The sequence below is a fragment of the Clupea harengus genome, chromosome 14 (assembly GCF_900700415.2).
Source record: "Clupea harengus chromosome 14, Ch_v2.0.2, whole genome shotgun sequence".
Lineage (NCBI taxonomy): Eukaryota > Metazoa > Chordata > Actinopteri > Clupeiformes > Clupeidae > Clupea > Clupea harengus.
The window spans coordinates 27,622,223-27,643,493 of record NC_045165.1 but is presented as its reverse complement, the minus strand read 5'-3'; the positions used below and the strand labels follow the sequence as shown (position 1 = coordinate 27,643,493).

General features: G+C 41.8%; 1 protein-coding gene across 2 annotated transcripts in view; it reads left to right on the top strand.

Moving 5' to 3' along the window:
* The window catches only part of kiz (kizuna centrosomal protein), a 29,774-nt gene extending 17,392 nt beyond the window's left edge, over window positions 1-12,382 (top strand). For both annotated transcript variants that reach the window (XM_031579904.2, XM_012838107.3), the window contains 2 exons: window positions 11,776-11,822; window positions 12,030-12,382. In XM_031579904.2, the coding sequence (XP_031435764.1) occupies window positions 11,776-11,822; window positions 12,030-12,130 (148 nt within the window). In that variant the 3' untranslated portion in view covers window positions 12,131-12,382. The remainder of the gene's footprint in view (window positions 1-11,775; window positions 11,823-12,029) is intronic.
* Window positions 12,383-21,271: the final 8,889 nt, after the last annotated feature.

Sequence of the window (21,271 nt, the reverse complement as noted above, 5' to 3'; positions counted from 1 at the left end):
ATGAGATTCGGTAAGGTAACTGTTCACTGATAAATCACACCAGTAGGATGAGATTCGGTAAGGTAACAGATAACTGATAAAACACACCAGTAGGATGAGATTCGGTAAGGTAACAGATAACTGATGAACCACACCAGTAGGATGAGATTCAGTGCAGACTTTTCAGTCGCCTCTAAAGGCCAGGAAAGGCAATCCAAGCAGCATGCACACAGGGTGGAACTGAAAGTCCAGAGGGGCCAGTAAGTTATTGTTGTCTGATGTAGCGCCACAACTTTTCAGCAAAAGACTGATAAGGAGAAAAACCAAGTTTAAGTGTCATCTAGTCACTGGTGAGTGAGTTGTTTGGAGAATATCCACCATAAACAGCAGGCCTCCCATGTCTGGAGTATTTATTTGACGTCAAACAGACACACTTGACTCTCACCTCAGGTTTATGAATGCCCTGCCTACTGGAAAGGAGTTGCTGTTTCTAGAGCATACTTGCTCCTCAGGCAATTCTTTATTTTATTCTGTCTAATCGATTAAGCGATTCAGTTTGTATGGATAGATCATATATGAACATATCATAAACATATATATTAACTGATTAAAGAATCTGTTAGAATTGGACATGTACTGGAGCATCACAGCATATCTACTGGTATACTGTAGCTTCACACAACCACATATAAGTCTGTGTGTATCCGGCTAGGTAGAAATGATTTGCAACTTGTTAGCTGAAGCCATCCATTTTTATGCACTCCAAATTATTCACACACTAAAATGTTGCTGTAGTGACCATCTGAAAAACTCACCTGCAGTGAAGAGAGAGACAGAGAGACACTTGGAATGTAACCCCCCCCCCCCCCCCCCCCACACACACACACACACAGAGGGAGTTCTTTCCCTGCTGGCAGCCCACCCATAAGCCCCTAGATAGAACATCCTAGTCTGAGTCAGTCCTGCTACAGTACTTTAAAGGAGACTGATGTGTGTGTGGTGTATTTATAACATGGAGTATTTGAAACATATTTTCCACCCTTCCTCCAAATACTACATTATTTCTAACATAAACAATATTTAACTACTATGATTTGTTCAGAGTAATTGGGAACCTTACCTGACTTTGGTTTCTGACCATAGGCATAGGAACTATTTAAGAGAACGGCTATTAGGCTATTACAGTCATTGTCATTGCAAATGTCACTGCAATGTGTAGGAGCACACCAGAGCACACCAGATCTCTCTGGAACATCAGCCTTGCTGCACAGCAAAGGGACAAGGCGAAAAACCGCCAGCACATCAAACACAGTGGTCTCCCTATAGAAAAGGAACCTTGATGTATGAAATAAAGAGCCAAGCACCATTTGATACCACATGTGGTTGCCAGAAAAGTTGAAAGGAAAGGAAAGGTTATTGATTGTTGCATCCACACATTCTGTATGAAATTACTGTGGATGTGTGCGTAAACGAAAACATAAAACATAAAAAATAAATGTTTAGTACAGAGAAATATTTTTGTTATAAATAAGAAAATAAATAAGAAAATAAGGCAGTAAATGAATATGAATCAGTAAGTAAGTAAGGTAACATTCCCCCCCAAGATGCTATTTTTATGTTTTTATTAGTATTCACAGTCTGTCCATGTCCTTAGGTTTTTTTTTTTTTTTCCTGTGCTACGTTTAAGTGTTTGTCACGGCTTGGTTTAAATAGGTTGAAAATGTAGCATTAATGTGGGTGGCTCACTTAAGCAACTTCATGCAATCAGGTAAGATATTTAGTGATGCAGCTCTCTGTTCGCTTCTCAGCTCTTCAGTGGGAATATATTGTGGCTGGTAATGAGCGGCTAAACGTTATGAAGAATAATCTCCTTTGATTTCATGTGATTATCAGTCTCCGCACCGACACAGGGGTTGAATCGCACTCTCCCTGTCCCTCCTCCCTCTCTCCCCCTCCCTGTCCTTTGTCTCTTGGCCACAAGACACTATTAGAACAAGAAAAGGGTATAATGACCACACTTTTATCAACTCTGTGTGTGTGTGTGTGTGTGTGTGTGTGTGTGTGTGTGTGTGTGTGTGTGTGTGTGTGTGTGTGTGTGTGTGTGTGTGTGCCCACACCACAGCCTGCCCCTATGGATAGCTGTTTTAATAAACATAAAGTGATTTTAGCTGGAGATGTTTTCATATCACGCTTTCACTATTTTCAGATTGATGGGTTGATGGTTCACAGACAAAAGTAGAGATGCATTTCCACAAGAACATGTGAATGTAGTCAGCCGTAACATACCGTAAACTATGTGAATGTAGTCAGCCGTAACATACCGTAAACTATGTGAATGTAGTCAGCCGTAACATACCGTAAACTATGCAGTTAGGTGGATGCTAACACTTGGCCATATGAAAGAATGTCTGACTCCCCCACCACCTGTTGGATTATGTAAATATAATCTAACAAGGCACAGGGCAGCACCAATGCCATACTGACGTTCTGGCAGACAACTCCGTTATTAATATATCCATCAGTCAGCGTTCAAAATGAGTTGATGGTCTCTTCATTGTGTGCAATGCACATTATCGAGATCTCAAATTTGTCTACTTTGTTCCTCTGAAGAACGTCTGTTGTCTTTGCCTTCTCTCCACAGCAAGGGATGGCAATCAAGACTCTTTTCATTAGTGGTACCTCGGTGGTGACATGACATACCTAGTGCTATCCGATCAAGTGACAGCCGTGGTACATTCAAAGAGTATCACAAAGTGTTTAAAGACTCGCCTTTTTAAGAACTCATCTGTCATGCTCTGGTTGTTGTTCATATTGTTTTTTTGTTTGTTTGTTTTGTAGATCACTTTGGACAAGAAGTATCTTCTAAATACCATAACTATTTTCACCTTTGTTTCTTGACACCAGCTGATATTAGTTAAATAATACATATATTTTTAAAAAGACTGGATGGCTATCTGTTGGTGTATTCTTGTAGATTTTATTTAACTTTTATTTAACTTGCAACTTCAATTCTGTAGATAAATGAAAATAACCGCAATATTATTACAGGGAAACCATGAATTGAGCTGACTAACATTACTGTAATGAACAGAATTGAAATTCAAAAGTGATTTGGGCTTAAAACCATCTCTTTTTGTTCTCTTGAAGTTCACAATTGTACCTCTACACAGGAAAATGCGAAGTGTGAGGGTCAGACATGGTCAGACATGGAAATGAAAGCAGTGCACTGGAAATAGTGAAAAACTATACAAGAACACACATATATTGATGAAGAGGTATTGCTACATTACATTAGTTGTCCTCTGCGGGGACTGGGGCGCACAGGTAGGCTATCATATCATTGTGCAATCTCTGCATCTCCAAAATAAACCTTTTTGTTAATCAATACAATTTATGTGGGTATAAGAGCAATCTTTTGTTGTATTCTGTTCAAACGACATGTGTACACATACTGTGTTTAAGACAGATGGGTGATGAACGCAGTATTTTTACAGGGAAACTGCGCCAACTAAACAGAGTTGGTAGTGACACACATTACAAAGCCATCTGCTTTTGCTTCTGTCATAAAATGATCGCTATACACTTTTTGCAATAGAATGTTGCCTTTATCCTAACCACATTATGTTCTAAGATTATCAGCCGTTGCATGCTTTTGTGTTCACAATGGTTCATATTTTTTTCCACGTCATTACAGAGCATATTTATGAATTTGAAAGAGGGCGGTTGAACATTTCTGCATTTGCGAGTTAGATCACAAGCTTGCAATAAATCTCACAGCCCTACAAAACATGTAGTCAGACACTGTTTTTTTAAGCATGGTAGATGGCAAGCTTAGAATAAATCACGTAGCCCTACAAAATATGTAGTCAAACTCAGTTGTGTATGTAGTTGGCTGAATGATTCCAGTGACAGAAACTGAACAAAGCCTTTCAAAAATGTATGAAATGCCACGTTGGAAATGTAACTTCATTATATTGGCTTGCTAGCATGTGTTTCTTGAAGTAGTAGTAACGTTAGCCACCCTAGGCGTGCAGGTGAACGAATTAAGTCTTGGTCCACTAAACACTAACTTTTCAACTTCACATAAATTCATGTCAAATAAAAAATCGCGGACTTAGCTGATATATTGACCCATTGAAAACAATGCAGATAACATTAATCTACAGTGCTGATTAAGTGTTTATGCAAGTTACGTTAAATCTAATCGCTCAAATAAATCAAAAATTCACTAACCTGCAGTCCTGGGTATCTTGCGACAACACCTACCAATCCAGCTATGTGATAACGTTAGGTTGAACATAAAAGTTAATTCTCCTCTTACAAAAAACCACATGAACATTTTCACATCGCCTTCATCTGTAGCAAACTAATTATATGGACCACCCGTTTACCAGTCTTATACGAATAGTTGTGGTGTTTAGTCAAACGCTGTTTTTTCAAGCATGCTGTTTGCATGTTTACAATGACAGAAACTCAAGGCCTTCCAAATGCACATCTGCATTATCCCACTATAGATAGTATATACCTGACCTGTTCAAGACCATTGAATCAAACTAAATGCAGATCTTCAGTATACCACTAGAGGTCAAGTATTTAGCAGATGCTTTTGTCCAAATTTGCAATGGCGTCCGGGCCGGGAATCGTCCCTGGGTCAACTCCTCAGAGGGACGCATGGCTAACTACTGTATCACCAGCCCATATAACTTTCCCCATTCATTTTCAATGGGAAAATAACCACTTAAAAATGGCAGTTAAAACAACTGCGCAATCACATAAAAAAAAAAGCAGTTAAACATATCAAAACAAAACAAAACAACAAACCGTGAGACACAGCCACCATTAACTACGGAAAAGTAACAGTTTAATGAGAAACAAAAAATGGTGGGGTTCTGTGTTTATCAGATGAGATGGTTGTTCTCTGTGAGGGTAATAATTTGTGGATTGAAAACTGGCAGACATTGCAGTGAAGGCTTCTTTTTTCTCTTTCAGATGCTAATGTTTAAGCATTTCTCTTACCACAGTCACTTCTTGCGCTTTATTGCTTCCACAAGTGGTCTGGAAGCCCTGCACTTCAGCAGAAGCACAACACTGCTCTATGCCCCCCTTCGTTTTTTGCTCTCCCTCCCTCTCTCTCTCTCTCTCACTCACACACACACACACACACACACACACACACACACACAGAAACACTACACACATTCTCTCTCACTCTCTCCCTTACGCATTCAAACGATTTTTCTTTTCTTCACCTTTTTGTCTCTTGGTTTCCCTCGTTTGCACCTCTGCACTCCTTATCCATTTGCATCCTCCTTCAAGCTCTCCATTTCTCTCTCTCTCTTTCTCTCTCTCTCATGCATACTCACCCCCTCCCTCCATCTCACTCTTTTTCTATCTGTGTCTCCCTCTTATTGGCATTATTTTGTTACTGAGCTGATGAGCTACATCAAAAGAAGACATGTTAGTCCCGAGTCGAAATGTTGTTTAGGGGGGAAAATGTGTGCCTCTCTGTTGTCTTAGATGTAATTATGATGTGCCAGTTAAGCCCGGGACTACAGCTGAGGGATTGGAGTTTAAAGCGGGGGCTTTGGTGCAAAAAATGCATTTATGGGCCTTTGTGTGGCTGCTCATTATGTGTGGGGCCGATTCATTAAGTAATTGGTTTGCAGTTGTTTACATGAGTATTAAGGCCCTCTATTCAGAGGCCTTTGAGAGATACATTGTGCCAATGTTGCATGTTATGAATGCCCAATGAGAGCGAGGGGCCAGGCCTATTGGCCAAACAGAGCGCCGGGCTGAAAGGAGGAGAGAAAGGCACTGGGCGCTGCTGCTTTGCATAGCAATGACTCGCTCTTAATAAGCTTTCCACATTAAATACATGCAGTCTATACAAGATGCAAAGAGATACTCTTAACACATTTATATGTGCTCATTTCACTATTATGGCATGGGAGAGAATTGGGCTCTTTCACATTTTGTGTTCCCTGTCTGTCTCTCTCTCTCTCTCTCTCTCTCTCTCGCTCTCTTTCTCTCCCTCTCTCCCTCTTCGTATCCTCTTCTCCACCACACAGTGTTTTTCAGCGAGCCACTTTTTCACAGACCACAGCATTTTATTGTGTTTCTAAATCATGGGGCAAGTAGACAGATCGGCAACAGTTTATTAAGGATGAGCCCATTATAAATCTTGCGCAGGCATTGTGGCGCAGCGGGTAAAATCACTTTGTGGTTGAGTGGGACTGAAAGGCACGATGCACGAAGGAGTGAGTCTCTGTGAGCAGCTGCACTCCATGTAAAGACCACTTGTTCTGGGCTTTGTCTCAGGGTGCATGCCTCTGCTTCCTCCTCTCCCAGATGTATTAAGCCCCCCTATTTACTGTAGACACTTTCAGTGGGGCTTCCCATTCTTCATTGGGCCTTGTTATAGTATTTGAGGGAGAGAGAGAAAAAAAAAAAAAAGTGTGTTAATGCATTGAACAGTGCTGAATGTGTGCGTTTGTTTAGGTTGAGGGGCTTTTGTGGCCCAGCCCGTCCTTAGCCTTGTTATTAATGCCAGTGGTTCCATACTGCACACTGCTATCTACACATAGACAGAGCAGTAATATCTTTAGACATGCCGCCATGTCTATATAGATATTTCTGTTAACATGCCTCTTTCCCTTATTAACAAATGCCATAACTAAACATGGTCAGAGTTTGGCACTGTGTGTGTGTGTGTGTGTGTGAGAGAGAGGGAGGAGTAAGGAGGAGAACAGGCTGGGGTAGTCTCTGTTGGGTAGAGGTAGCACTGAGAGCTTGTTGCCAGTGGAGGTCACTCTATTTCTTCATCATCCCCCTTCTGTCACAAACATTCCCAATGATGTCCTACCCGAACAGTATCCCAACATTCATTTTAATCATCCATATTGTTCTCTGTTCAGGGTCAAAAACCAACATTTTCTAGATAAATGAAGCACATCCAGATAAACGAATAGTACAATAGCGCCGGTCTTTGTTATAAAATGCTTTAAGTTGCATACATATTATGAGTTATAAGTTGCATACATATTATGCTAATCCTCTGAATCAGTCGTCATTAATGTATTGTAAACTGTGACTAGCACATTGTGTTGTATTTGTGTTATTCTGCTCAAGTCCAGCAGCTGGAGTAGGAAGCTGCATGAGCAGCCAGTACAATGAGGAAATGGGGGGGGTGGGACCTGGTGGGAGGCGTCAGTTCCCTCCAAACACCAGTAGAGGGCACTCATACTCAGGGTAGTAGTAGGAGGCGGCGAGGCCACCTCACAATACTTTCCCAGCTTTCACAGGAGCCAGGATGTGCACAGCCCTAAATCACCTGGTCTCAGCTTTGGAACACACACTTTGTGTGTGTGTGTGTGTGTGTGTGTGTGTGTGTGTGTGTGTGTGTGTGTGTGTGTGTGTGTGTGTGAGTGTGAGTGAGTGTGAGTGAGAGAGAGAGAGAGAGAGAGAGAGAGAGAGAGAGAGAACATAAAATATCACATCATATTGAATCAGAATAGTATTTATTGCTGAGTAGGTTTACACCTACCTGGAATTTGTTCTGGTGTATAGGTGCATACAGTGAACATAAAACATACAAACACAATAAGTACTACACAAACACAATAAGTACTACAATACAAAAAGGTGTCAATGAACACAAGCTTTCTCAGAATGAATGCACATACACGTTCCTCAAGACTCACCTTGTAGTCAGATGGTTTTGTAGCATGCATTGTTGGCTCTATACCAGAGCACATGTTAACTCAATGTTGAGGGTCATTGTCATTGTCATTGTCATTTGGCTGTGACCATAGCTATGCTCCATATTTCCCCCAAGGACATCATACAGAAAAGATGACTTCCTGCCCTTTCATCATACATATTAACCAATCCTCTGTTGTTGTTGAGTACTGCTTTAAAGGGATCTCTAACTTGGCCTGCAATAATGGCATCGCCGTGGAATTTATCAACAGTGAAATAATGATGGTGTCTATTGTTATTCTTTTTTTTTATCTCTACACCACTGTAAAAAAATCACCATAAAATCTACATTTCAGCATTGGTGTTGTTTGCTGTGAAAGATTAGTGGGAGTACCTCATATCAGTCAGAGCACAACATCACAAAATGTACTAAACAGTCTGCAACAGAGAACACGACAGAGGGACGGAGGGAGGGAGGGAGGGGGTGAAAAACGATGTGTTTTTGTCAAAGCCGTAATTTGCATCATTTTACACATTACATTCACCTCTGTGTATGAGACGCAGCTAAACAGTCGCCGGCCCCAGTCTTACATATTCAGATCATTGCCTCAATTAAGTGAACCTCAGCACAAGATGAACTGGCATAAATGTTTATGGAAATGGAATATTAGATTGAAGGGGTCAATGCCATCCACAGCTCTCTATGGTAATGGCACAGTCTTGAAATCAGCCTCATCCCATTCTGAAGTGGAACAGCTGATAGATTGTTCCCATGGCATGGAAGTTATATAAAAGAAAGAATAGCCCAATTTGCCCCACAGAAACATGTATTTATTATTGTCATTATTCTGGAGGCAGAAGAACTCCAAATGTTGTTGTAAATGTTAGCTGTTAAAGGGAGAATGGGATGAGCCCCAGCCTCCATAGGCTTGGAAATGGATTAGTTTGCTGCAGTGTTTTTCTCCCCGCTCAGTCGTTCTGCCGTCCACTTTTTTTTATTATTTTCCTGCTGGCTGTTTATATCAGGGGTTGGCGGTGTTCACTCCGTTTAAATTTGCATTCTTGAACACTCATAACCTCTCTTATGGGCTGTGCCCCTTTGAAGATTAGTCGCAGATGAGGGAAGGATTTGTGGTGGCCGCATTTATGGAGGCTGAAAATGCATGCTTATTGTATAAATGACAGCCAAACCAATACGAGGCGTTATATAGACACCTAAACAACTGTCATATTACTGGTTTATGTGTGTGCTCCTCATCTGCCTCCATGGACAATGTGTATAGCTCCCTATATACCTCTAATAGTATGTTGACCATGGACAATACACACTTTACTCTTCTTCACATTCACATTATTTGAAAGTACAGGTGTAAAAGCTAGACGCAGGGTATATGGTAATTGGCCTTCATATTTTATGATAAGCTGTAGATCAGGAATGCCAACAATTGTCCTTTAACTTAATCAGCTAAACGTGCCATGACTTCCATCCACCTTGGTGCCTTGTGAAATTGCCCATTCAACATTTAAATACAATACAATAAAGAAAAAAGTAGCTCCCTGAAAGATCTCCTTTTATTAAATCTAGATTGAACAGTAGGTCCAGCCAAGGACACAGTCAGAGCGGGAGTAGAAAGAAGCCCTTGTTGATAACATCGTCACTTGACACACATTTAAAAAGCATTTGATAAAAAAAAGAAGTCTATGGCAGGAAGACAAGTGATGTGATATGGGCACAGCAGAGCTGCACAAGCACCTCTTAGACGCTGACCTGAACATCCTGTGAATGGGCTGAACATGGGGCTTGTTTGTGTTGCAACAAGCTAGCTGAACTGCTGTGCGTAATCCTATATCATTAATATCGGGATGAGTATGCACAATTTGCTGCTCACAAGATGCCTTTTAGTTCTACAAGCAAATAGATGTGGTAAATAGTGAAATAATATATAAATATATATATCAATTTAAACGTCAACACAGATGCAGCACATGTACTGTATACACAGTCATTTTCCAACTGAAGGACAAACTTGGTCTTCCTGTCTTGCTTTCCTCCTTTGACTGGTTATTTATGCCTTTACATTCATGTCTTGATTGATTTATTTATTTAATTTGAGGCCGTTTTCGCCTCCACTCCCACTTCATTACCCAGAGTTTGAGAGCATCCTCCTCTCCAAGCCACACTACACAATTAGCAGGTAATGACTCTTCAAAAATCTTCATTAAGGAAGGCAGTTGCTGCAAATGAATCTGGGAAGTGATGTATGTGGTCAGCCTGGAAAGGGTTTGTTCCGTTTCACCTGAAGGTTAAGTCTAAAGAGATAAGTAGGGGATGTTGGAGCTGTTATAACATCAAATGTATGGAGAAACAGTAATTAATGGTTAAACACATACACTAAGCTCTCAGCCCTGAGGCCTCTTAGCTCTGATATTGTCCCCCCTTGGCTTTTGATGTGCAATACGTGGGACAGTTGTTCAAAGGGGTATGGAATGCACCCCACACCTCACCTGAACAAAGATTCAAAAATATTCATGATGACTGAACATGCCTTGGGGAGGAGTCTTATTTCTTGGATTCCATATTACTTGATGACTATGAATGAATCAGATAAACAAGAGAGCATGGCTGCTGTTATTGCTTGTCTTGGTGCAAAGGGGAAAAGGCCTTTGTCTGTTTTTGTGCCAGTCACATTATTTCGAATCACAACTTGTAATTTTGAACTTTTGGTCACTAGCTAGCCATCAGGATGACGCCATGTCATGTGTCTGATCCTATAGATTCAGTGCTTTTCTGTATACTGTGACTCATGTGTCTGATCCTATAGATTCAGTGCTTTTCTGTATACTGTGACTCATGTGTCTGATGCTATAGATTTAGTGATTTTCTGTATACTGTGACTCGTGTCCGATCCTAAAGATTCAGTGCCTCATGGGGCACAATGAGTTGTGTAAACTTGTGTGGACCTACTCCCTGTCCACCTCCATATCGGAGATGTGATTTTCTGTACCCATTCAGACTATGTTCTTCAGTGTACCATTCATTCTCTTTGACCTCCCTCCTTTCAAACAGTAACTAAAATCTGTTGCTTCCTATGTGAATGAGCTCTTGAATACTTATTGAATACTTATTGGAGTTACTGATCTGATCTGTGTCCAGTATGTTTGAATGGAAAAGTCTATTGAAGGTTAGTCTCGGCCAGTCAGGCTGAAAACGTTTCTTTTTTTTTTTTTAGATCATAAATGGGTCTAATTTTCTGTAATCGTGGAGGTGTTACAGAAGGACGTAAGTGAGAATAGAGTAGCTTTGAGTAGGATCATGGCCAACGTAATTGGGTTCATATACCTACTGTATAGCTCCAATGGGCAGTGCCAAGGCTGAGCTGAGAGTGGGGGGAGAGGTGGGGGACAGCGAGTGAGTGCCTGCGGTTAGGAGAGGACCCTCAAACAGAGCCATGTCAGAGCTCCACGCCTGCACCTCAATGTATAGCCCTCTCTGCAGCCCTGTGTGGATTCATCGTCAATGCAGAATCCATTCTTTATTACTTATGGAAACATTTTCTCTTGAACGACAAGTCTAAACCACAGCCCATATGGATATACAATAACTGAAACGATGATGGCGCCACATTGTATTTCCTTGAATGAAACTGTGATGATGTAAATTGAAGAGGGCTTACTAAAAAGAAATACAACTACCCCAGGCTCTTGCATATGCATCAGTGCAGATCAAAGGCTTCCCAGAGGTCAGGCATTTCCATAGAAACATCAGTGATGCTATGGGAACCCAGCAACCCCGTGCCAGGAGCACTTCTGAATCAAAGAGGGTCCTAGAAGAGAGTCCTCAAGCACGATCAGAGATGGAGTCAAGGAAGTCTGGCCACGGCTCTGGATGGATGACAAGATGGGAAAGAATCCCTGTACATCATCACCATGAAGATATAGATGGATTTTACAAAGATCTTTTCATTTGTGCTTGTTTACGATGCTATTGAGTGATTTGTAATGAACAAAGGAGATATTGGATCTGTGTAGGATAGGGACACGTGATGAATGTTCAGTGTGATTTATGTTTTGTTGTCAAATGATGTCTTTGTTTCCTAGAAAAGAGAAAACCAAAGCACAGGCCATTTCAGCCGTCCAATCAAAAGGTGAGCATCTTCTACAGGAGTATGTCAATGTAAGTTTAAATTACTGCCGTGCAGCCATACCCCTATAAATGAGCCTTAATGACACACTGTGAACGATATTCCTGCGCAAATCCATTTGCTTTGATTTAGTGAGGTAGGGCAATGAGTGAAGCACGATATTCTTCAGGGTCTCAGAAGTGATAAATGAATTTGTCCTTTTCTCTGCAGCTTTTTGGGGAGAATCGGATGACAGCAATTCAGACATTGAGATTGCCTTGCGTCCTCAGTCTTGGAGGTCCGGTGATGACACTGATGATTTCTACGACTGATTGCGACCTCTGGAAAGAACAGTTAATGGTGGCGGAGCACTTGTTCAGAGGTTACGCTTATATGCTCTTGTTTGCTCTTGCAGCATTCACAACTGTGCATTCCATTAGAATAAATAAAAGGGTGGCTCTTAGTTGCAGGCGAAAGAATGTGGAGGATTTTTCAAACACGCCAGTGCTAACCCTGCTTGAATCTCTCCATCTGAACAGCCCTTGTGACTGGTTGAAATAGATTAAACTTTGCTTTTAAAGCCATTCCTTTGCACTGTGTTGCATATTATGAATTTTCGATTTTGCAGGCGCCTCCAAATGTTTCACCATGGGAAGGCTTGAGTGGGCTGCTTTGAGTCAACACTGGTGAAAGCCAGCCAGTTATGGCCACTCTCCACGGTGTGAGAACACCTTTGAACTCAGTGAAGTACCAGCACTAACAGAACAAAGTGTGCCATAGTTGGCTAAAAATGGAAGCAAACTGTTTTTTCCCCTCTTTGTAATGACTCTTCTAAACCAATGCTTGCACACATAAAATATGAGTCTCTTGTAGCTGTGAATATCGAATGAGAGTGTAATCAAACATTTAGATAGTAAATGCAGTTCAGTCATGAAAAGACATGGTAGGAGCTAAAGAGCTCCACTGAACACCCCACCCCACCCCCAGAAGCTGCTTAGAAATTATGTGACATACGTTAATGGACACAATTTTACATACTGTGTGTTTTGAATCAGATTAAATCTGTCCAAAATGCTTTCAACAACTAATAAAGCACCAACACCAACTAAAACACATGTAAGCAATTGAAGCTTTTTTTTATATACACACAAAGCAGGAGCATACATACACTGCTACTGTCACTATAAATATTTCTTCATAATGTTTTTAAATGCATTGGATACAAAATGCTATCATTGGGTTTGTTTGCGCACATCTTTTAATGGGAGCAGAAATGATTACAGAATCCGATTGTAAAATGCACGGACATGTTCACCCTGATTAATCACACGCACATACGACCTCTCAGTGACGAGTCCCATGTGCCATACATATCAATCTGTTTATGGCTGGAAGTTCATTTGTTTTCCTCATTCCAAAGGTATATTTAACATTCACGGAGCCTATGCTCTTCCATAATAATGCAAAATGCTGGCATTCAGTCCATCAGTGGGATTCCATTAGTCAGCTTTTAGGTGACTTTATGAGCCTGAACCATCTAAAGTAGGACTCCACACTCATTATCTGTAATGGCTGCGGCCAGCCTTGACCCTCATGTGGTGAACAAAATGAAACGTGTGTGAATAATTCTGAGTTTTTTTGCTTAAAAGGCTCCCCTCATATAATATCCATGTTAAGGATCATGTCAACAGTCACTTGTGTGCCTGGAGATAGTGTGCTGAGAGCAGTTAGATTGCGCTGATATATACAAACACAATAAACAGTTTTTTAAAAGAACTTTTCCTCTGATTAATTCAGCCCGTCACAGAAAGACTTTCACTGCGAGTGCTTGTTCCACTTCATGTCAGGTATTACACTATATAAAGAAGTCTGATTCTGTTCAATGGATCATGGGCTTGATGCAGAGTTCATAGGGTAGACATGAGTTGTGTGGCGTTGTATAGTTGTCTTCCTTTAAACAAATGATTCATTGGTCGTGTTATCAGAGTGGGGTCAACTAGCTCTGGGTGTAAACATTCTAATATTTGATTCACATGTTCGATGTGGTTCTCGTAGATCATCTGCCTGAGCATCTTGTACTCTCTATTTGTTGCAGTGACTTGCTCCCTGTTGTATGCACTGGCCTTGCCTTGGGCAATACAAGGCCCTGGTATGCAGTGGCATCCTGTCCAGGCACCTTGTAAGTCTTTGTGAATCAATGGAAATAGGGTCCTTGTTCATCCATGATTCTGTAAGGTCAGTGTATATCCTCTTGAAGAGACTTTTCTTAGAATACCACCTGAGGCTCAATCTAGAGATGGCCTCCAACACAGAGAATGGCACCCAAAAACATATTAAAAGCACATGTGTGTAGTATTCACATTTTGCATTTTGCTGGTGGTGGTGCAGCAACACAATATAATAAAATCGACACAAATATGTTTTTCCATCATTGGTGCATGTAGTGTCAAGGCCTTCTCTGTCTATCTTGAATTGAATCACACATTATAGCCCTGCAGTACAACCTCAATACGTGACTATGTGGGTAGACAAAGTGAGAAACTTAAAAAGGTCAGTTTAAAATGATCACCGGTACAGCTTCCACCATATGGAGTTGGAATGCTTTCAAAATTCACAAATAGATGTCATGCGATTCACAAATGTAAACGCTGTTACATTTATTTACCGACTAATGAACTTGCATTTACAGACCGCTCCCCATTTGTAAAGATCCCTGCATTTTTTAGATAACATATTAATTCAATTCAATCAATTTTATTTATATAGCGCCATAACACTACAATTGTCTTAAGGCGCTTTACAGAGCCCAGAGCCTTAGTGCAAGCACAATGGCAGCAGGGGCAAGGAATAACTCCCTGTTAGTCAGGAAGGAATCTTAAGCAGAACCACGGCACATAAGGGGGGACCCATCTGCTTGAGGTCGGCCGGGTGGAGATAGGAAGTGGGGATGGGGGAGGGTTGTGTGGCAGAAGGGGAAGGGAAACAACAAGTGTGGACACAGCATGCATTTGGTAGATGTACATAAAAATATACAGACATCAGGTGGTATATACATGATACATACAAAAACAGCTTAGTGGGCATACACTATGCTCATAGGGTTACTGTTACAGGGGTAAGGCGAGTAGGAACAGAGAAACATGTCGGTGGTGGCAATAATATATATTGCATATAAATGCTAGCTTAGGGTATGGGGTAGAGTAAGTGTACGGCAGTACGTGGCGGTGGGTGCAGTGGGCGAGGGTTTCTACAGGTAGATCGGGTGGAGAGATCTACAATTTCAGCCAATCACATGAACGTGATTTCAAAGATATAACTGAATGTGACCACACTACGTTACATCAGTGCAGTGTCCAATGGACTACAACTACAATGCCATAACAGACATATGCATACAACCGATTACACAAAGTAAAGAGATGGGGTGAGGTCCAAATGTCTGACACCTTACAGCCGCTGGCTGATTTTAAGTCGTTTCATTATTCAAGCTATGTAACAAGTTAAAAAAAGTTTGTCTTCCATCCATCCTGTCCAGCAGTTTCAACATGCAATGGAAGGTTTGTATCTACTTTTAACTTTTTTTAATCCAGCACAGACATGCCCTTTGTGAAATGATGATTGATACAATTGCAGTTGGCTGGCTCATTTTGTTGATGGCTAACGTTAGCTAATGTTTGATAATGCTTGGCTAACAGAGCTAACATTAAACTAGTTTGTCAAAGGGTAATCGTGTCAAGGTTTTTTTTAGGGTACGCAAAAAAGGCAGCAGGGAGACAAAAACTCTGTGGTTGGAAATGTATGTCCTCCACCAGGTGCATAATCCAATCATGTGAAAAAATAAATAAACAAAAAGACTAATAATATAGATTGAAACAGAAGATATTTTCAAACGTGCATAGATATAGCTCACCAAAGAAGCTCTCAGCACAGAAGCTGCCCGACTACTACTACACCAACCCTTTTATCAGTTTGCTGAACTCTCCCTAATTGGCCCAGAGCACAGGGGAGAAATCATGTGTCAAAGAAATACACATTACACAAAGTTAAAATGGTACCAATAATAATTAGAACAAAGTTAAGCCTTCAAAATAATGATAACAACAGTTATAAGTCACATTCACCATTGAAAAACCTTACAACTCAATTGATTAATTTCGCGAGGGCGAAACCATGTTTCTCGAGAACCTGCCCAATCCATAAAGTAGTCTCGGGACGGGAGCGCACATCCTAAGAAAACAAGGAAGATGTAATGGCGGCAAGGTAATTATTCAACATTGTCCATTGAACAAACATGGTATGTGTATTGTGTCATTCTTATACACATGCTATATGCAAAGGCAACTTAACAGTGATTTGGCGAACAATATTTGGGCAATAGATTTTGATCAACAGTAAATGAATGAATGAACGTGAAGTGAAATGTTTGGCGTGGTGTTTATAATTGTGCCCCTCTATTGGTCCACACACGCCAGCCAATGTAAACCAGTTCAGAGAGTTATGCGGGGATGTACAATAAGGACTGTAGAAGTTTCAATTGGCTGCTAAAAGTATAACAAAAGTACGTTGCGTCCGCCATTAGGAAGTGGTGAGGACGCGCCTAGGAAATGCGGCATCACACAGTTAAACCTCATTTAGTGTTATCCTGATGTAAAGCCTATTTTCAAACTGTCATGTTAGTCCAAATCAATCGCTGAGATTCTCAAAGATGGACATTACATTTTCGCTATGGTACAAGAGCTTCTTTGAAGTGGCACCAAAAAGAGATGGAACAGTGGAATTCCCTCTCCTGATGGAAAATTACACTTTTAAAACCAGGCCTATTGTAAAATAAAAATTAATTGTCTGAAGTCTTTCTGTCTAACTTGTTTTATTTGACTGTGTAGGCTACCGGTAATTTTAAATTAGCCTTGGTAATCGATATTAGGCTACATTAGCATATAAATTGAGCTGGTAGGAGAAGCCATGTCAATGCGAAAATATTGAGCTTGTACAGCCATGCGAAAATATTGAGCTTGTACAGAGGAAGCATTGTGTTTTAACATGAGCGAGCATATGGTTTGAAGTTACCGGGTGAAATAAACCCATCTGTCTGGAGTTGGCTAACCCAGTATCAGGTTGGTCCAATTTACCCAGCGGCTGGGTTAAAATAGCAATGATAAATCATTTGGATGGGCTAGGTTGATCAAGCGTTGGGTTGGTCCAAAGGTTACTCAGCAGTTTAGAATGCCCACTGCAGCTGCTCTACCTGGGAAAGCAACCAGTTTGAGATGGCTGGTCGGATGATTTGCCATTCTTTCAAATATTTTCAGTTCAATCATGTTAAGTCGTATGAGAAGGGGTTTTAAAAGCTAAACACGTTATATTCCCACTTGGTGAGCAGCAACCATTGGATTCTTCTTTGTGTGATCCGTTGTATGCAGATGTCTGTTATGGTGAAGTAGTCCACTTAACTGGACACTTCGCAAATGTAACGCGAAATTCTTTACGACTTGGCAGCCAACACAACAGACAGCATACAACAGGTAACAAAATAACATATACCAAAAATAACATATAACACTATAACATATAATAAGTAACAACAGTTTGAAATACAAGAAGGGCAGTTTCCAGGGTGGGGAATATTAAATTAAATAAAAATATGTGCATATATATATACGTAGCAAGTGTATTTGTATGAGTGTGAAGTACAAGGTGATGGCGACTGTTCAGTGTTACTGATTCAGAAACCTTACAGCCTGGGGGTAAAATCAGTTTGTGAGTCTGGTAGTCCGTGCTCGGATGCTCCGGTAGCGTCTACCAGACGGCAGCAGTGTGAATAGACCATAGCCTGGGTGGCTGTGGTCCTTGACGATCGGCAGCGAAGCAGCTACCGTACCAGGCAGTGATGCAGCATGAGAGGATGCTCTCAATGGTGCATCTATAAAAGTTTTTCAGAGTTTTAGCAGACATGCCAAACTTCTTGAGTCTCCTCAAGAAGTAAAGCCGCTTCTGGGCAGTTTTGACCGCCGAGTCCGCTTGCATGGACCAGGTAAGGTCATCCTTGATGTACACACCGAGGAATTTGAAGTTGGAGACTCTCTCCACTGCAGCTCCCTCGGTGTGTATGGTGTTGTGACCCCCCTCTGTAGCTTCCTGAAATCCACAATCATCTCCTTGGTTTTGCAGATGTTTAGACAGGTTGCTGTCTTGGCACCATGCTACCAAGCCCCTTACCTCATCTCTATAGGCGGTCTCATCGTTGTTAGAGATGAGACCCAGGATGGTAGTGTCGTCTGCAAACTTCAGGATGATGTTGGAACTGTGTGTTGCCACACAGTCCTGCGTGTACAGGGAGTACAGGAGGGGACTGAGTATGCAGCCCTGGGGGCCCCCAGTACTCGGGGTCAGTGAGGAGGAGGTGTGCTTGCCCATTCTCACCACCTGGGGTCTGCTCGTCAGGATATGTCATGGCGATAAAAAGAACAGCAACAAAAGACATCCCAAACCTTTGACAAGTCCTGTTTGCTGCTTGCTTTGAATGATGTATAACCTGTCAAACGATAAGGACGACACGGTAAGATGATCTAATTTGGTATTTCTAAAAGACTATGGGTATCGTCTATCATAGTTGTTACGACCCTGTGGGTCTTTCTATGTATTCTTGCCCGTGTTTTGCTTTGTGTGTCTTGCAGGCGGGTTGGCGCCCAGCTGATTGGGGCTCTGATCCCATTGGGCGTATAGAAGTCCCGGCCCTTTAAAAGCGGCTGGATTACATCACACAGGGCTTGCTTTGGGGATCGCTCAGTTCTGTTGTCTGCCACGCCACTGCCACACCTCGTTGCCGCTAGGCCCAGCCTCGAGCCTTGCCCGCGCCACTACCATCATTTTCGATACTCACCAGAGTGAGAGACCGGGAGCGAGCGCCAGGCTATTGAGGCCTGTTCTCGAGGCCTTGTGTTTTTGCTTGTTTAGTTCTTTTTGAGCCTTAGTTCAATTTTTCTATTCTTTGTAAATAAATTCACGGTTATCTTTATTCCGTTGTCTGCCCATTTGTTGAAAGCCTTTGTCATGTCCTAAAGTCCTAGACAGGGAAGTGACATAGTACATAATGTTTATTTCCCAATAGATACAAATCTGTAAAGACCGTTCTGAGTTAACGTACAAAACCGTTTTATAGCTTATCACACTAATCACATAGTACCCGATACATTATGACGCCTGTAAGTGATATGACTACGCAAGTTGTCTTGTCCATTGACAGGGTCAAAATTCATACATTTGAGTTTGGAGTGACGGCCAACAAGTGTTTTGTTCATTTTGTCATAATTCTCATTCTTTTTCACCTATTCTTTTGGCAGTGTCGATTTTGCCAGCAAATGGCAAAATATCTCCCAGGTTTATTTTGCCAGCAGGCAGCCAGGCAGGCATAAATGACTGTTGAGTCAAACTGTGGTTTAAACTTCACTTTGGGATTTTAAGAAAAAAATGCACGGGGAAAAAACTGACAAAAAAAGTGGTGGTAACTTTCACTTTAAATCGGGAGCGAGCAGACTAACCAGCTGAGCAACCATTCAATCAAGTTCAAATCAACGCAATGCAGCAACGTCATACACGCGACGCAGAGATGAGAATAACAGGTGCGTAATTAAGCTCCCAGCAGGGACGTGAGAGTACTTTGAAACGCCACAGCAAACGCTGGGAAGAACTTGCTCGCGCTGTGTTTATGGAGTGTTGTGCAAACCTGAGAAAGTCTACGAAGTCTGGATAGGCAGCCGTTTTTTTACCTAATGGCAAATGAACTAATTGCAAATGAACTAAAAGGAAAGGAAAAGTGGAAACATAACTACTGCCTGGGACTCAGTTATTCAGTCATTTGAGTGGAATCCACTTAACCTAAACCTCCATGTAGATGATTCAGTCTCTTTTTCAAGTTGGGGAAAAGTGCAACAGATATAATACTCCAGCAACCCCCACAGTAAAAAAACGCAGAGTCAAGGAAAATTGAAAATTGAAGTCCAGGATCTGTACACTTTGACGACCAAAGGCCAGGAGACTGGGAGAAGTGGAAAACCACCCAACCAGCTGCTGGAAATTGATTGACCGGAGGTCCGAGCAGAGAAACCTGGAAAAGAAAAGTTAAGTCAAATTTAAAGTTCACGAAAAAAAAGCTTACCTTGTCACCTCTGCGTGTCACCAGTAAAGGTGAAAAGATGTCGAAGCCAGCTCTGAAGTCCGCCGAACAGCTGAAGATGGAGAGAACAGTGGCAAAGAGAGCATTTTCTCGTCTGGCCAACAACTTGTTGAGGACCTACGAGGATCTGTCTGGACAAAACCTTGAAAATGGATTCAATGCAGTCACGAAAGCAGCTGGAAAAGTTTTTGAATGATGACTTGGAAGCCAAGCTCATTGCTGACGAAGAGGCTGAGCTGGACACTGGAGAAGAAGCAGTGTTAACTGAACAGCAAAAAGCCGACCTGAAAAAAAGACTGCCAGTGAGAGTGCATCTAAGTTGAAGAAAATCAAACATCTTGTCCAAGACGTGCTGTGGTCCAACTTTGGAGCCCATGAAATGCTCACATCATTGGAAGTCGTAGAGTCAGAGTGCAAGCGCACTGCTGCAGTAGACCCCAGTAGGCAACAAGATGCCTATGAGTTCATGCCTACCCACTTGCGAGACCTCACAAAAACGGCGAAATAACTGCATGACCCCTGGAAGCAATCGATTCCATCAGAGCAGAAAAAGGACATCCAAGACCGGCTTAAAGAGCTAGACTGGTCACAATTCCGGTGCTTGTGTCCAGGAAGGCCGACTTCATCCAGGTAAAGCTGAAAGAAGAGGACAGACGAGGACTGTCCCCCCAAATCCTCCCATGCCCTCAATCAGATTAAAGCCAACAGCTCTCCCCAGGTTCTCTGGCAATAAACGGGATTTCCATAGGTGGAGAAAAGATTGGGAAGCGCTGCAAAGGCAAGGTGAGCCCACAGGTTCAAGAGAGGAGAAGAAATTCCAATTGTTTGACAGCTTGGATGAAAGAATCACACGAGACCTCAGGCTCACCACCTACAACAGAAGACGTTTTCCCTGTCCTTGGAAATCGCTACGGAAACCAAACCACCATCGCCATTGAAATTGTGGAAGAGTTGCAGAAAATGCCAGCTGTGAGAAGCCACGAAAGATAGTAAATCTACTACCCAAAAGTATCTCCTTATCTGTTTCTGAAATAAATGTCTACTAGCAAAAATGTTCTCTCTCCCTTATAGCATGTTCCAATTGCTGATGGAAGTGGAAACATTGCTCCTTACCCCCACTACTCCTCATCTACGCATATGGACAGCCAAACTCTACCCACTCACTCTGTTCTTTTTCTTTCTCTCCTAATCCAGACTATCTTCGCTATGGGACGCTGCTGTAGTCTCTCCACCCGGTCTACCCGTAGAAACCCTCGGCCAATTGCACCCACCGCCACCGCACTGCCATACACTTACTCTA